We start from the raw sequence: 17,393 nt of genomic DNA, 5'->3' as shown, positions 1-17,393 counted from the left end.
TCACTCTGAAAAGTGTTTTAAAAATGGTGTCTTCTGCTGTTAAATGTGCAGAAAGAAATGATTCAACCAATGAATGTTTGTAGATTTATTAGGGTCTGCTACATTTATAAATTGAAGAAACCCTGAAGTCATTTTTGAACAATTTATGAATTGTAAACTGCATGCTGATGCTTTTCTGCACTCACTCATTTCTAGCTGTGTTCTGTTATTAAGAAGGCTTTGTAGAACTCATAAAACTGGGCTCTCCTCTGCCAACCCTATCTGTTTTTGGGCATACATAACAGCTGTCCCATTGTCAATCAGACGATGTGCACCCCATGAGGGGGGGGCTTCCTCCCTTGGGTCTTTCTTTCTCTAATCTTTTTTGTGTCATGTAGTCTATACCTGATAACTTTATTTGATTATTGCTTTGAAAAACTACATATTTAATATTGAGCACTTTTATATCTTTTCACTGTTTTATTTAAAATAAATCAATAAATAAAAACAAAGTCTTTCTAGACTGCATAAATTCACTTCCTTAAAATTCAGAAAGAGAAGAAAACCAAGATCAAATCTAGCTTTCCTCCTACATCGCATTCAGCTTCACATCATTGATTATCATTGACCTGCTTTTGTCTGTTTCTCTCAGAGGAGCTGCTGAAGGTGGAGGGGATGGACATGAAGATGGCTGAGCCAATCACTGCTGCACACCTCATCAGTGCAGCCAAACTGGGAAACCCTCGAGCTGAGGCTGTTCTAAACAAAGGTGAGAGCACTGAATAAGGACACTTTAACTCTATTAATCTATTTATTATGGAGATACATAACTATGAGTCACCGGTGACTGTGAGGGTTTATTGTAAGTCTTCTCTTCTCTCCCCTCTCCAGCCTCCACAGCTCTGGGTGTGGGTATCGTGAACATCCTCCACATGCTGAACCCCTCTCTGGTGATTCTGTCGGGGGTCTTGGCCTCTTACTACCAGGCTCCGGTGCAGAATGTCATCTCTGAGAAAGCCCTCATGTCTGCTCAGAACATCAAGGTCCTTGTGTCACAACTGGAGGAGCCGGCTTTACTTGGAGCAGCTAGCATGGTGTTGGACTACGCAACCAGGAGGACATATTGAAGAGACCGCTACGAGAGACTGCTACCGACCAGATGACCGGAATACGGACCAGATAGATGCAGAAACACATCCAAGGGATATTTTTTAAGGCTTCAGTGAAAGACAACACATTAAAACTATCATGCCAGTGCCAGGATTTGAACACATTTTAAAAGTATGGAGGTGTGCCAGTTGTTGTATCTAGCCAGTGATACATGTTCTGTGAAGTGGGTCCAATGCAGGGGCCAGATATGCCACCTTTTTTTATTTTCCATGCCTCCCAGTGAAGTCGAGCTTGAGAGCAAACAAGCCAAAATGTCCCCTTGAAGGAATTGAATCCTCGCTGCTCTTAAAATAATGTCGGAGGAAAAGTCTGTCGTGATGAAAGCTTGGTTCATACGTGACCAAAATATTTCTGAAACATTCTCCTGAAGCTTTCTCTCAATTCTTCTGTTTTTCATATCTTTTTTAAAAAGTTTCAATCTCAGTGGTGGGATAAGAGTTTCCGTTATTACGTTACATTTCCATGTCATGTTAGTGATTAAATTATTAAAGGTTCTGGGAGAGAAAATAAGTGCTGAAGAAAAAAGTTCCTTTTGGTTGTGAAGGCTTTCTATGAAATCTGAGGTTAAGGAGTAAAAACGTTTTGCTGGAGGGTGTCATTGAAATGATAATGGCTGCTACACGATGACAAGGACCCGGGGCTGAGTGTTCTGTCAGGGTCCAGGTTCAATTTCTGTTTTTCTTTTGCATTATTTTATTATTAGTCATTACCACAGACCTTACAAACTTTGAGACTGATTTCTAAAGTTTATTTACGCCTTCTCGAGATATTCTGTATCTCAACATCTGCTTTCTTTGTATGTGGTACTCTGTGCCGTATTGTACATTACATGCTTAATGATCATTTTAAATGGAATAACTTTTGGTTTCTTTCCAAATAAATGAAACTCTTGTTATAGATATGCACACAGAGTGGATGTTATTTATTAAAGAAAACAAATATATCAGGGGTTCCCAAACTTTTCGGCCAGCGACCCCCAAAATACAGGTGCCAAAGACTTGCGACCCCAACTATCCCTTCACTTGCCAGAGGGCAACCCCACTTCATTTTGCTGCTCTGCAGAAAATCAGCCACCTAAGCTCATTTGGCTTTGTTTCCTGTGCTACTCTGATTTAACCACTGTTACTGATGCTTTAGTAATTAATTGTCCTAACCTTAGGAGATATCTAGCTGCAAAGAAAGGCAGAAAACTAAAGGAAAAAATGTATTTGCAAGATTTCGATTTCAGATTGAATTACTTTAAAAATATATATATATTTACAGTAATGGACGATGTATGAAATTTTAGATTACTAAAAAAAAAACATCTCGCTACCTCCAATTAGTGTCTGGCAACCCTCCAGGGGGTCCCGACCCCCACTTTGGGAACCCCTGGAATATACGAATGGAGAACACAAATTCTGTTGACACTTCTCCACAGTTTTCTTTGTTTCCTTTTTATTAGTTTGGTTTAGTTTTAGTTGTATGTGCACTCTGCTGTTTTAGCCAGTATACTGTCAGTCTAGCTAATTCAAAACTATCTTTCCATCCCTCATCAGTTTTTATGTGTCAGTCTCTTTGAGACGCCATATTTAAATCACTAGAGTCACACCTTGAGATGTTCTCCAACAATTCTGGATTGTGAGAGTTAAAGTCACCATGAAAGAAAACTTAGGTCTCAAAGTGAGATTAGAATTCCAAAACTATTAACTAGTAACAGTAATCTTTTATGAATATAAACTCCCATCAGAGTTTTGTCTTAAGTCTAAAAATGTAGGCACACAATAATTCTGCTCCATACCTGCATGGAAAGACTTTCATGAGTTGAGTACTGCAGCTCTGGCTTCATTTGACAATGCAAAGTGATTTGCATTTGAGTTACTTTGAATCCATTGTTTTAAAATGAACATGTTCTCTGCATGCTGCATACCTTGAGTTAAGTGAGTCCTTTCTTCTCATTGTCACCTGAGCCCTCTGTTAATAATTCATCAGCATGATGCATGACATTATACTTGGACTGGGCTCAACAAATATTACCCAGGTGACCAGCTGTACAGAGGAGTGGCCAAATGATCTGCTGGTGTGCTGGTGAGGAATGAACCATGGAACAATGAGGCTGTAAAACCTGAAGAGGAAAACATTTTGCAAAAGAATAGGGGGAAAAAAGCTAGAATAAAAAAAAAATGCATGCATGCATATATTTGTATTTTGTTTGCTCAAGCTGTCTGTGCCAACTCAAACACTCATGTTTCCAGGAATGAGATGAGGATGTTAAAGGGCTTTTTGTGATGTCACGAGCTTTCTCAGTCTTTACTTGTGCTGCTCATAAATGTACAATGAGGCTGAGGTCAGGTGACTGTAGAGAAAGTCAAATATACAAGACTCCCTTTCTGTTTCTTGCTTTGTGGTATTTTGAATGATTGTTGCGTATAAAATATACAAAGGCTGGCACAGAAGAAGCTAGAGGCCATTCTAAATTACACAGATCATCCACTTCACAACTTCTTTGTGGACCAGAGAAACAGCAGCAGGTCACGGCTCATCTATCTGCTCTGCAGGACTGAGAGATGCAGAAAATCATTCATCCCTGCAGCCATTAGGCTTCAGAACTCTCTAGCCAATGGGAGATGAGCTGACAGACAACTGAATTACTTGTTTTATGTGATTTTTATAATTCTATCTGCCAGACACATGAATTCCCTCTTGGTGGATGAATAAACTACATTCTATCTATTCTATTCCATCTATATACAGTCTATGATCTATACGGTATAAGTCATGTTTTTCCAAATTATACTACCAGTCAAAAGTTTGGACACACCTTCTCATTCAAGGGTTTATATTTAATTTAATGATTGTAAACACTGTAGATTAATACCAAAGACATCCAAACTATGAAAGAACATATATGGAATTATTTAATGAACAAAAAAGTGTTAAACAAAGCAGAATCTGTTTTATATTTTAGATTCTGTAAAGTAGCCCCCTTTTTCCTTCATGACAGCTTTGCACACTCTTGGTATTCTCTCAGTCTGCTTCATGAAGTGGTCTCCTGGAATGGTTTCTAATTAACATGAGCCTTGTCAAGAGTTCATTTGTAGAATGACTTGCCTTCTTAATGTGTTTGAGACCATCAGTTGTGTTGTTCAGAGGTAGGGTTAGTACACAATGGATAGCCCTATTTGACTACTGTTGTAATCCAGATTATGACAAAACCAGATTATTTCATAGTTTTGATGTCTTCAGTATTAATCTACAATGTTGAAAATAATTAAAATAAATAAAAATCAGTGTCCAAACTTTTGCCTGGTAGTGTATATTGAAGTAACTGATAACAGACCATATATGAATATGATACAGAGCCAGTTGTCCGGTTAGATGTAAATATACAGGCCTGATAAAAACATAATCAAATAAAAATACATTTCATTTCTCTGTAGCACAGACTGCGGATTTATCTCACAGCTCTGACAGCACGTAGCGGGTCATGGGACCCGTATGCGCGTGGCTTTACAAATCTGATTGGTCCGTTTTTGAGGCAGCCCTTCTATGATTGGAGGGCTGAGCTGTCAATCAAAAAACTTCGTTTTTGATTGGCTGATTCTCCGTTTCCGCTTCGCTTGCGTGACGCTTTCTGGTTTCTGGGCTCGTCTTTCCCGTTGAGCTCACCTGCTAACCGTCCCTGATCTTCATCCGCTCACGAACACACGGAACATGGATGACTTTGACATGCTCAACGCGCCCCCCGCTGGGAACGGTGTCGGCTCGGAGGAGGACCCCGCGGCCGCTTTCCTGGCCCAGCAGGAGAGCGAGATCGCGGGGATCGAGAACGACGAAGGCTTCAGCATCCTGGACGGCGGAGAGATGCCTTCATCTCTGGGTGACTCTACCGGTGAGAGAGACGCAGAGACAGCTCGACTCGACCACTTTGAATCATGTCTGTCCAGGGAAATGTGTTTAAATTGAGTGACTGTAGTTTTTTTTAACCAAAAGTTTCCTTTAAATGTTTAATTTGGCTCCTAACGGTCACTGAGCAGAAACCCATTCAGCCAGCCTGCTAGCGTTAGCTGAGCTAGCAGATTAGCTGCCTTATGCTAACATTTATCTGTCAACGTTTACTCAAACCGACACCTGTGAAAAAGCACAAACACATTTGAGCCTGGATATTAAATATATACACGACAGCCTCTTTGCTCTAGTGCTCTAAATGAATGGAGCTGACTGATAGCATTAGCTGTGTGTTATCATTGCTTCCTCTCAGGCTGCAGTAATGTTACTTTGCAGGGATCACGACATGTTATTCAGCAGCCTCACAGTCACAAGAGGACTCTGGTGGACTCTGATGGAGCTGCTGGATGACCTTTGGTCTGGACTGTCTCATTTCCTTGAAGCTGTAGATTCATAGTGGTGTAATAGTTGTAGCTGAGCAGAAGTGCTGACATGTCATATGATATATTCAGCCTGGCTTTTATGTAGGGTTTAACTATTTTATTACTTACCTTTTACTGTGATATTAATTTAAATGTTGCTTTATATTTTAGTCCTTTTAAATGTTATCTTATTCTATTTTTTATTTTTTTATTTATCTACTAAGTTTTATTTATACTTTTAGCCTTAGTTTTATTTTCACCTCTTATCCTTACCCTTTTTTAAACTATTATTTTAACTATTTGTATTCTTAATTTTGGCACTTTAACTTATTTTAATTACACATATTTTACTGTTGATGTGCATTAGTCTCTATTTTATTTAATGTTTTTTTAATATTTATTATTATTATTATTTTTTTTTTTTCTCCCCTAATATATCTTGCCATTATTTCATTTCTGCTTCTTTCTTGTTTTTCAATCGCTGTAAAGCACTTTGGGTTGCATTTGATTTAATGAAAGGTGCTCTATAATTAAAGCTGGATTGATGATTGATACGTGTGTTTTTGGAAAGGAGGAGGAGGATTCAGCTGTGTTTTTTATAATTATACTTTATCCAAACATGTTATTGTGTTTATGAATCACCTTTCTGTCAGCTCATGTTTTTGCTTGTTTGTTTGCAGATGGCACTGTCAACGGAGACCTTCATGGGGTAATACCTCTTTACAGATTCTTTACATCCTTGTGTTTGTTTTTTGTGTTTAACGAACAATGAAGTGTGTTTGTGATCACAACGTGAAAGAAACAAAAGAATAGTGCTCTTGTGCTCTAAAGCTTTTGCTTGCAGGTTCTCCAGAGCTGAGTCTGCACCTGCAGAGGCTTGTTTTCAAGATACTGATTGTTTTGCTGCATACATACACCGTGCTGTTAGAGGGACAGTTATTATACTACACTGACTCTGACCACCTTCAGTGAAGCATGGCGGCCTTCCAGAGTCCAATTCATCAACAACCCTTTGGATTTGCCCCAACTTAGGCCCTTTATTTATTCATTTACTAATTTTATTGCACATATAAAAGAACAAAAGGAGAAAGGATATAACAGAATTGACAGGTAAATTCAACATTATGTCTTTAGTGACAAGAATTGTGCAGGAAGAGCAAAGGCTATTCAATTTAAGGACAACGCATTAACACAGTACAGAACAGCTGGATGCAACTAAAGACGAATCATGTTCTCATAACGTTGGCTATCAGCTCTATCCCCTGTGATAGCATCGTTCTCTTAAAGCAGCTGCAGAGATCGAGCCATTAATCCTTATTAAAACCAAGCATAACATTGTGCCCACTGGCATGTGATAGCCCAGCGTGGAAAATCTCTTCAACGGAAGTGGGACTGATAAAGGAAACGGGCGGCTCTCAGCACTGTGACGGTTTGATTTCAGTGCTAACTGCTGCGGTTTGAATATCTGGCTGTTACAGCCACTCCAGCTTCCTTTTCCTGTGCTGTCATTGCAACACTGCTGCCTTCTGCACAGTCAGGACTTTCTCTGGCAGCGAGAGAAGCTAAGCTGCTAAACCTCACAGTGGGGTCTCAACATTCAGACACATTTTAAGAACAGATTTTTTTTTTTTGCAAATTGATCCGGGACAAAAACCCCAGCTAATTCTCAATGTACTTGATCATTTATGAAGCATAATTGAGGGAAAATGTGAGGCAAAGTTTCATCATCAAACATAGCTGACACTGATGAAAGGGTTTTAATGAAGTCACTAAACGATCACTTCCTCCTCGTTTCTCAGGAAAGCAACGGTCCATCAGATGCCTATGCAGCTATTTCCAATGCAGACCGGCTGCAGGCCGAACCTGAGAGCCTACGCAAGTGGAGGGAGGAGCAAAGAGAGAGGCTGGAGGTCCTAGGTAAGCATACACCAGAGGATAGTTTCATAGTTGAGTAATAGATGGACTCATTCAGTGATCAACAGCACTCTTTATTTATTTCGCACAGTCAGGACTTTTACTGATCTGTCTTCATGAGAGGATTTCTGCAGACAGAACACAGCGTTTGTCTGTGTGCGTTTGTTCAATATGAGCTCCTTCTGTCTGCTTGAGCAAACAAATGATTTCAGCTTTTGTCACGTGCATCGAGTCTTTGTTTGCAGTATCTGTCTTACTCTTTGAAAAACAAACCCCTCGTTCGTCTGTAGAAGGGAAACGTCTTCAAACTGTACTGGACGTACCACCATTTTCTCTGTTCTCCATCCATGAGAATTGAGGGCAAGCTCACTCACCCAGCTGCCATGATCCATGCCGACACACTATTGTCCCCTTGTCCCCCCCTTCCCCAGTCCCTCACTAGCCTGCACTCACAAGTCCGGCTATGTTTCCTCTCATCCTGTTCGACAGAGTTGTGTTTTCCTGCTGCTTTTGTTGAGCAAACAGCCTGACAGCATTCAGGTCCTGCTGTTTTCTCTGTGCTGAAATGTCGAAGTGACGTGTGTGTGTGTGTGTGTGTGTGTGTGTGTGTGTGTGCGTGTGCGTGTGTGTGTGGCATTCAGGTGACAGTAAAAAAAAGGAGCGTTACTGCTTCACTGACCTTTAATTGACGATCTCACTTTCACACGCATTTCAGGGGGATAAGTTTTGTGCTTGGACCAATATGATTATTGGGTATTATTATCATGATTATTGACTACATCTTCATTGCTGGTCTCTCTCTCCCCAGATGATAACTCCCGCAAGCAGGAGTCAGAGTGGAAGGATAAAGCCAAGGTGGAGCTGGAAGAGTGGCACGCCAGGCAGAACGAGCAGCTGGAGAAAACCAAAACCAACAACAGGTACTGGTTTCACAGAGGGTTAGAGACGGGACACCAGAGACAGATGGACAAGGAAGGGCTTCTATTACTGTGAATTAATAGATAAATAAAAACTCTACAGTTTGTGATTGATTGAGCAAAAAAGGCAAGTTTATGATATCAAGAATTTCCTCCAAAAGAAACGAGGGTTTTAACAGTTCCCAAATTACAGTCGTCACCCTGGATTCAGCCACAGGGCATGTAACCAAATACCGAGGTCGAATCCGTGTGCTGGAAAAGAAATGGATCCACCTCAACCTCCAGGTTTCACACAGACAATGTGCAGGAGTCCAAAGATAACAGAAAACCCTCCAGTTATAAGATCAGTTCACATCGAGGTGAAATAAGACAAATAAGAAAAAGACCAATTCTAATATTTTTATATAGAAAAAAAGAATGATTTGCAACAAACTCTTTAATAAAACGAGGTAGGATGTTGTTTTAAACATGTTCTACATAAAATCATGTTTTCAGTATCTTCTAAAATGAAGTTTTAAAATAAGAATGATACGTGATACTGTCATGTGTCCAAATATTTGAATACCACAACAACTAAAACACCCTGCAGTCTATCCAATGGATAAAGGTTATGAGCACACCTTCTTGTTTTTCAGTCTCACATTATTAGACGACCTTTTAGTGACTGGCATAGTTTCTGTGTGAGTTCCTCCTGCAGTGTAACGTGGCCCTGCAGCCCTATCAATAATAAACCACCCACCACCTTGACTATCCACTCTCCTAACAACCCTGTATTTGATGGAGAAGTGTAACACACTGATAGCAGATATTTGTCATTAATAATCAACGTCTCCCTCTTCAAAACTAATCCAGTAATTAATCCTGTCATAGTTCTCTCTAACCTGAGTTTGTATCTGTAAATGTAAAGAGCTGATGGAGTCACAACTGCGTCCAGAAACCAGAGCCGGTGATGAAATGTCGTTAGCGTTATTAATGTGTAGTAACCTGAAATGCTTGTGTTTTCCATCCTCCTTTCCTTTTTACCTCTGTCTCTCTTCTCTCCTGCCTTCTTGCTGCTCTGTCGTTTGGGTGGATGTTTGTCCAGGGTGCTGGATGAAGACTTCTACAAGCAGCCCTTCTCTGAGCTCATTGGTTATGTGTATGTTGCTCCAACTAACATCCTCCCTTGTCATTTTTCTTACATTTCTTTTCTCCACCATCATCACCTTCCTGTCATTTCCATCACATTCACCTCATACATGAAGGCATTAGTCACCTCCCTTATGTTGCTTTATGTTTAACCTCAGTTTTTCATCTAAACATGGATCTGTACTCCTCATCTTCTTTATCAAATGAAACGGCATTGATCATTTTGAACCCTTATTTCTGCACGTCATCGGTGAGTCGGTGCCTGTCAGGATACTTCAGTTAACAGAATGACTGCATGCCTTTGCACACACACACACACACGCACACACACACACACACACACACACACACACACACACACACACATCCTACTTCATAACTCTTTCTTTCATAGCTGTGTTTGTGTTGATTTCCCCTCCATCATTCACTTCATTCTGCAGAACACTTTGCAAACACATGACACACATTCTTAACTTTTAACATGTGCTGATATTAACTGTATGACCTCTCGCAGAAACGTGTTTAAAATATGACTTTGCCCAAAATAACCTTCAGAGAATGATTCAGGATGCTTGACGTGTTTGAAGCATTTGTGTGTTAATAATCTGACTCGAGCGTTTGCACGAGTATCCCTGAGGCTTCATTTCTCTTGAAAACGTTGGTACTGCTCATGAAGTGATTCATGATTTGGCTGCACCATGCTCAGAGCTGACATTGCTCTCTGTAGTGGTTCCTCCCTCTGATTCTCCACAAGTATGACTCCCTTAACTTCCCATTTTTGCAGCACTATCCACATTTTGTGAGGACAAGGTTTATAAGTGCAGTGTGCATGCAAAACAAACCTAGATGAGAAGCTTGAATGCAATCTGCAAACATCTGTAAGTGGTTTTAGTTTTCTCCTCTGTGCTCAGGACGGTGATACCGACAGATATACAAACAGCACAGCTCTCAGTGTAAACACTACGGGTCATGTCATGGATACACAACTGCTTCAAACTGATCTGTTTCATGCTTAAGTCAAATATCAGCTGCTTTGGAGTTCCTGCTCTCTTACAGGATGACATGTTACTTTGCTCAGCTAGTGATCCAGTAGCCTTAGAGCCTTAGCTGTGCAGCCTTTGGTTTGGTCTTCAAATTACACCACGACAACAACACTCATTAGCTGGCATTGTGGTGCACCCAGAGTTCTCTCCTTCTCTCTTCTGTAGTTTTATTTAAACGGACAAGAAGTAAAAGACATTAACAGCATTGCTTTTAATTTATTTAGTTGTAGTATGTATTTTAAAATGTGTAATGTCTTTATTAAAGTGCTTCCTTGTTTTGAAAGCCAACATTAGATTTCTGTCGCACATGCTCATACTTGTCTCGTCCAAAACTGAGTCAGACACTCGTGTCTCATGATTCTGGAAAGAGTTATGTGTGCACCTCAGTGCGGCTGATGCATCAACTTGTTTATTAATTTGTGGATTCAGTGAATCTACTGTAGAGATTGATCTCCAGTCTTTGCTGTGTTGATGTAGAAGGACACAGAATCACTGCAGCTTCCTCTCCTTGAACTCGTCGGTACGAGTCTGTGACAGGACGAGCAGAGGCCTCATTTCTAAACACTCACCACGAACAGATGATGTGAAAACAGCTCCCACACAAACACTCACAATATAACTACAGAGTGAACTCTTCTCTAAACAATGTACAGATCTGGAGACACAGGGAGCTGGCCCTTTCAGGGTGAATATCAGAGATGTATGAATATGACCCCGGGCTGTAATCATTTATATTTACAAACCATGTTCCAGCACCTCCAGAGAAACCTCTCCCACCAAACCTCAGGCTACACTCAGGTCTTTTTTTGTAGAACTGTTAGAAGAAGAAGAAAATGTGGCTTTTGCATGCCGGCTTTCAACATCTGCATTGAGGTCATTTTTGTTGTCTTTCATTTTGTACCCTCCCTTCTCTCTCTCTTCTAAATTCTGACTTGTGAAACTGTTTCTCCCTGTTTTCTTTTCCTATGCACCTTAAAGCACACACATTAACCATCCTTGCTACCGCCTAGACCAGTTAAGTAAAAATACAAAATCCCAGAGACCCCAATATTTCTATATTTCTGACAGGGGCTAGATTCAGTTTTGTGAGTGTGTCTATGTGTATGTGTGTGTGAGTGTGTGTTAGAGACAGCCGGTAGTCATCAGTTAAACCCACTGCCTAGTTGGAGGTCTGTTATGATGCCCCTCTTTGATGTTGTGGTCCTTCTAGTCGTCTGTGTGAGTTGAGTTGGTTGTGATGGTGAATATTTATTTGCATCTCATCCCCATTTTGCTCCGTGTACTCAGTGGTAGTGAGTAGCTGAGTTTGTGTTGCAGGTTGGGGGGGGGGGGAGAATACCCCGGCAGTGGAGTTGTTCCTTTGAATGTGGGAGGGGTGTGACGAGGGCTCACGTCTGTGTAGGCTTGCATCTCAAACTTGTCTTGTGATGGTTGCACTGATCCATTCTTGAGTTTTTCTTCTGTTTGATTTCTTTACGTTGTTAGGGTTAAACCTTTCTGTAATGTGGTAACCCCGTTAGATTCAAAGTCTACTTTGGGGTTAGTTTGTTTTTGGAGATCACATCCTTCACTAGGAAGACATGGAGTGATCTTTCAGCCTATTGTTACATGTTAAATCAAGGTCATTCCTTTTTGCCACAAACAGCCTGCTTCCAGCCGCAGCACAGTGCATGGCTCAGGCCCAGCAGTGCTTCACGTTGTTTTGGGCTTGGTTAAAAAAAACAACAGAGCTTGTTCCTTTTTTAAATCAAGGACAAGTGTAGAGATGACGAGCTCATCTCTACACTTGAGGCAAGTTGAGATCTTCGGGTGTGGGCAGACTCCCCTCCCACAGTTCTGTACTGAACTGCACTTTTAACCAACCAAAAATGCTCCAATGACTGCGTTCCGCTTTGTGTTCTTAGTTTTCTTTGTGTTCTTCTCATTAGTGTTCTGTATGTTCTTCCTTTACTGTTGTGGAGAGTCCAACACGTACTGTTCTGTGTCAGCAGAGTTGGGGGCATGCTGTGGGTTCTAAAACTGTTGTAGCGCGTTTCTCTTTGAGGACGTAAAGACAGATGGATGTTCTGTGTGTCACTGGACTGTCCCCGAGGTAGACTCTACTGAACCAACACAATCCTACTGACTGATGATTGTAGGGATTCACTCAGTAGGGATGCACCGAAAAACGTGAGGAGCAGGCCCAAGATGTCCGCTGACATACAGTCATAAAAGTGAAGGCTCAGACTTCAACAAGGGAACAGGACAGAAACACATTTCAGACTCAGTTTCCAGTTTTCTGTCTACTCCTTCTTATTGAGAAGAATAAGCATGTGAACGTGGTCAGGTGTCAGCTGGGAGCACAACCGGGTCAGAATCAGTCCGGTGGCAGAGAAAAAAAGCACTCGTGGAGGCCTGTCACTCAGCCGCAGCCCCCAGCTGAGCGTCTCCGCTGTGAGCAACACCTTCAGTCAGCTGATTCACATGAAACATGCTTTAAACTTCAAACACCTCCCTGATAGCTGAACCACATATGAGACCACATGATGTTTGTTCTAATGATAGAAAAACCAAACAAAAAAATGTGTTGGAGTAAGTTCTTAACAATCAATTAATCCATACTTGATTAATTGTTGACGACTCTAGTACACTGTCATAGCCATAAATGCAATGGTACTAATAACTGGAATAATCATTTATTTCAGTGTTTGGGTTTTTGGCCGTGGTTTCCTCATTTACGTTTTTCGGTTTCGGCCAAGAGTTTTCATTTGGGTGCATCCCTAATTCTCAGTGGATCTTTGATTTCATTTTAACCTGACAAGTCACAGAGCCAGCACTGTGAGGCTAAAAGGCTCCTCTAAATTTGCAACCGGAGCTGGACGTGTGTTGGTTTTCAGCAGAGGACTTCCTCAGGGCTGTGTGTGCATTGTGTGTATTTGCACCCCTTCCTCCTCTCATTGTTCTCTGTTCCTTCTCTCCTCTTCCCCGTTACCTGCAGGGCGGCTGAAGAGGCCATGGTTTCGGATCTGGATGAGAACAACCCCGGCACAGAGTGGGAGCGGGTGGCTCGGCTCTGCGACTTCAACCCCAAGTCCAGCAAGCAGGCTAAAGACGTGTCTCGCATGCGCTCCGTCCTCATCTCCCTGAAGCAGGCCCCACTCGTCCGCTAGGCAGCTGAGGCTGCTCAGGGCGTCATTCCATATCATTTCACCACACACCAACCCGACGACCGATGTCCCAGCATCTGTGTTTTGAAGACGAGGGGAATCAAAACCTCTCTGTCCTTATGTTTGCCATGCACGGCCCTGTGGGAGGAGATAGCCAGCGATCCCGTCCTCTTCTATCTCCTCCTGGCAGGGCTGCAGAGATTATCCTTCAGGAACCAGCTCACCATTTTCTCCTGTTTGCAATTCTTCCACGGATCAATCAAGACCTCTTAACTCCTCGTCCCCTTTGATAAACACAGAGAGATCATGCCTGTTAGATCAACACCAGGTCTTGTGGTCTGTGGAACGTGTAACAGTGAGAATGGCGAGTTGGGACACTAAAAGGGAAGGGCTGATTGTTTGGGCCTCCAGCTACACTACAACTTGATAACATGCCCCCCCTAAACAAAATCACTCCCACAATGCTGTACTCTCTCTCTCACCTGTAAATCTAACCAGTCCTCTGATGTACCGGGTTCGTTTGATGTGTAAGTGTTCGTATTTTGCCCTCCAACACGTCATCTCATGTGTTCTCACCCTTACAAACAAGCTAACGCAGAGCTTTTCTTTATGTTGTTTTTTTAAGGACCAAACTCAAAGACAAAACTCCAAATTCAGTGTGTGTGTGTACAGTGTGTGTGTAGACCCCACGTGTGGCATATTGTGTAAAACTTTCCGATCTATGCATTTCCTTTTGAAAAGCCTCTCCCCTCTCTCCAGTCAGGAACTGAACAAAGTCCAGTTACTACAATAAATGTGACCGTTTGTGTGTTTCAACTCAGCTGTGCGTGTGTATGTACTCTATGCGTGTACCTATGTACATATACAGAAGGCAATATATATACAGTAAACAAAATGTTTATGTCACTGACACTAGACAGTTGTGGTTTTAAAGGAAACTAGATATTAGCCAGCTGCTTGACCATAGTATTCATTGTCCATTTGATTTCAATATCAGTAAAACCTTGAAGAAAACCGTCCTCCTGTCGTTCTTTAACATGTTCATGTTTGCTTCAGGGATGTGCTTGGACCATAGACTGTATATATATTACATCTATATAATATTATATACAGTTTGTGGCTTGGACTCGATCTTAAAGGGATAACTCTGAGGATTGGATATCAGCCTGCACAGAGGGGTTGATTTAACCACAAAATATAGCTTATCTTGAAGTATTGAAACTCCTCCTTCATTTAAGCAGCCACATTAAGACAATTACAAAGTCAGCCTATTATTACCTTCAGAATATATCAAGGATTAAAGGACTTATGTCTCAGCAGGATGCAGAAAAACTCTGTGCATTTATCTTCAGCAGACTAGACTACTGTAACGGGGTCTTTACAGGACTCCCTAAAAAGTACATCAGACTGCAGCTCATACAGAATGCTGCTGCTTGAGTCCTAACAAGGACCAGAAAAGTAGACCACATCAATCCAGTTCTTAGAACTCTACACTGGCTTCCTGTCTGTCAGAGAATAGACTTTAAAATCCTGCTGATGGTTTATAAAGCACTGAATGGTTTAGGCCCAAAATACATTGCTGATCTGCTGCTACTGTATGAACCATCTGGACCTCTGAGGTCATCAGGTACTGGTCTGCTTTCAGTCCCCAGAGTCAGAATGAAACATGGTGAAGCAGTGTTTAGTCATTATGCACCACATATCTGGAACACACTCCCTGAAAGCTGCAGGTCTGCTCCAACTGTCACCTCTTGTAAATCAAAGATGAAGACCTTTTAATTAACCACTGCCTTCCTATCTTAGTTTATTTTAACTCACTTTAAATGCAAACTTTAATTTTGTTTTTAATATTTCTCTAATTTCCCTTTCTTTTCTATGTCTCATTATATTTGTCTTTTTAATTGTGCCATTTTATGATTGAATGTTTCAAATGCTTTTAATGTTTTAATGTAAAGCAGAGCAGAGGTCACCTGATGCTGCAGGTGTGGAAACTGTAAGCCTGTCCCCAAAACCTGAGAGAGTCCTGTCACGAGTATGATGTCATATCAACAGCACTGCAGGGCCTTTCATAGTCAGAGGATCTTCAGTTCTGAGGAGTTTAACCAGAAAAGACAAACAGAAGTCGTCGTCAAGGTAGGTTTTGATGTGGGCTGAAATATCAAACTCCAGAGCCATCAGTGTGTTAACCAAGACACATTCAAATCCACAATAAGCCTGTGTCAGAGTGTGAGGATGTTCATATCACTCAGCTTCTTTTCAGAAAATTACAAAAGAAACTATGCAACACTCGTCATGCCACTCGTCATGCCTTCTTTGGATTAGTACCAATGAAAGAGGTTCAGTAGTCCGTGCACACCCCTTGATGAACTGGTTAAGCAGGATCAGGAACAGGACAGAAAGTTGTTGTGACAGTGTTCCACTTCAGTTGGTATCTTAATCCCTTCATCTTCCATTTTTAATTGTAAAAGTTTCTGGTCCCTACCCTGAACAAGAATACATTTACATCACAGGTTTGAAGCTGTCCTCTGCCCTCTACAGCAAAAACTCATGAACTGCACACACTTGAACAAATCTGACATTTAACAGAGCTGGTCCCTCTGGAACAACCTCCAGAGGGACCAGACTGCCCCCCTCTATCCTCTGTGAATACCCTTTTAAAAACACATACTCTATAGATGTGCTTTTACAGAAGACATCACCTTAGCGTGTTTTATTATTTATCAGGGAGAATCACTGGCAGGTTTTTACTCTCTTTATGATCTTTATTCTTTAATATTTTTTAATTATGATCTTTTAGTTGTTTTAATATTTAATATTTTTTTGTATTTAGTCTTCCAATTTTTTTGTTATATCATGTCTTAACCTTTTTATCTTCCTATCTGTCATTTATTTTATTTTTTATTCTTTTTATCCTTTTATTTTCTTTTAGATTCTTTCTTTTTCCACAACATTGTTTTTATTGATTTTCAACAATTTTAGACATACATTTATAAACATTCATACACATATCTTCACATATATGTGTATAAATACAATACAGAACACACACAAAAATCCCAGGTGCATTAAGAAGGACATAGGGGACTAAGCACATCTTACATCTACACATATAAAAAAAATAATAAAAAAATAATGATAATAAAAAAATGTACACACATACACATACTCAAACAAATAAATAAAATAAAAGATAATAAATACTTTTAGATTCTTTCTTATTTGTAAAGCACTTTTTAAACCTGTTTTGAAAATGTATTATTATTATTAGTATTGTTATTATATTAGACTAATTTTGTGCTTCAAAAATATTGTCTGGATGCTTCCACTTCTTCAGCTGTTTTTTTTAAAAATAAATAAATATATATATATATATATATGCAGATTCTGCATTTATTTAAAAATACAGCCAACGTAATTTGTAAAGCATCATTTTAACCACACAGTTGAAGAAATATATTCACTATCTGACTTCTTAACAAATTTGAAAACGACTGTTAACATAGTTTTTAACATATTCCCAAAAATACTCACGTGCCTAATAATTGTGCATGCAGTGCAGAAATGTGCATAACAAAAAATGGTACATTCAGATGGAGCATCATACATAAACAATAATTAAAGATACAGAACAATACAGCTTCAGTTGGTCATTTAAGGTGAATGAGAAAATGATACATACATAGAAAATAAATCCTAATATAAGTTAAGGAAGGAAAGGGAATCATTTTACAATTCAGTGAGGAATTC

The 17,393-nt window shown here is 40.4% G+C and overlaps 2 protein-coding genes across 2 annotated transcripts; both read left to right on the top strand.

Annotated features, from left to right (window-relative positions):
- The first annotated feature begins 610 nt into the window (after positions 1-610).
- LOC117815900 (bifunctional UDP-N-acetylglucosamine 2-epimerase/N-acetylmannosamine kinase-like) lies at positions 611-2,052 on the top strand. Its single transcript, XM_034687917.1, has 2 exons — positions 611-748; positions 871-2,052. Exons 1-2 carry the CDS (start codon positions 655-657, stop codon positions 1,104-1,106), a joined length of 330 nt encoding a protein of 109 aa, XP_034543808.1. The 5' UTR covers positions 611-654; the 3' UTR covers positions 1,107-2,052.
- Positions 2,053-4,735: 2,683 nt separating this feature from the next.
- Positions 4,736-14,660, top strand: clta (clathrin, light chain A). Its single transcript, XM_034687842.1, has 5 exons — positions 4,736-5,020; positions 6,179-6,207; positions 7,298-7,415; positions 8,221-8,332; positions 13,478-14,660. Exons 1-5 carry the CDS (start codon positions 4,843-4,845, stop codon positions 13,647-13,649), a joined length of 609 nt encoding a protein of 202 aa, XP_034543733.1. The 5' UTR covers positions 4,736-4,842; the 3' UTR covers positions 13,650-14,660.
- The last annotated feature ends 2,733 nt before the right edge of the window (positions 14,661-17,393 follow it).

Source organism: Notolabrus celidotus, chromosome 7 (assembly GCF_009762535.1).
Source record: "Notolabrus celidotus isolate fNotCel1 chromosome 7, fNotCel1.pri, whole genome shotgun sequence".
NCBI lineage: Eukaryota > Metazoa > Chordata > Actinopteri > Labriformes > Labridae > Notolabrus > Notolabrus celidotus.
This window is presented reverse-complemented; position numbering and strand designations above follow the sequence as displayed.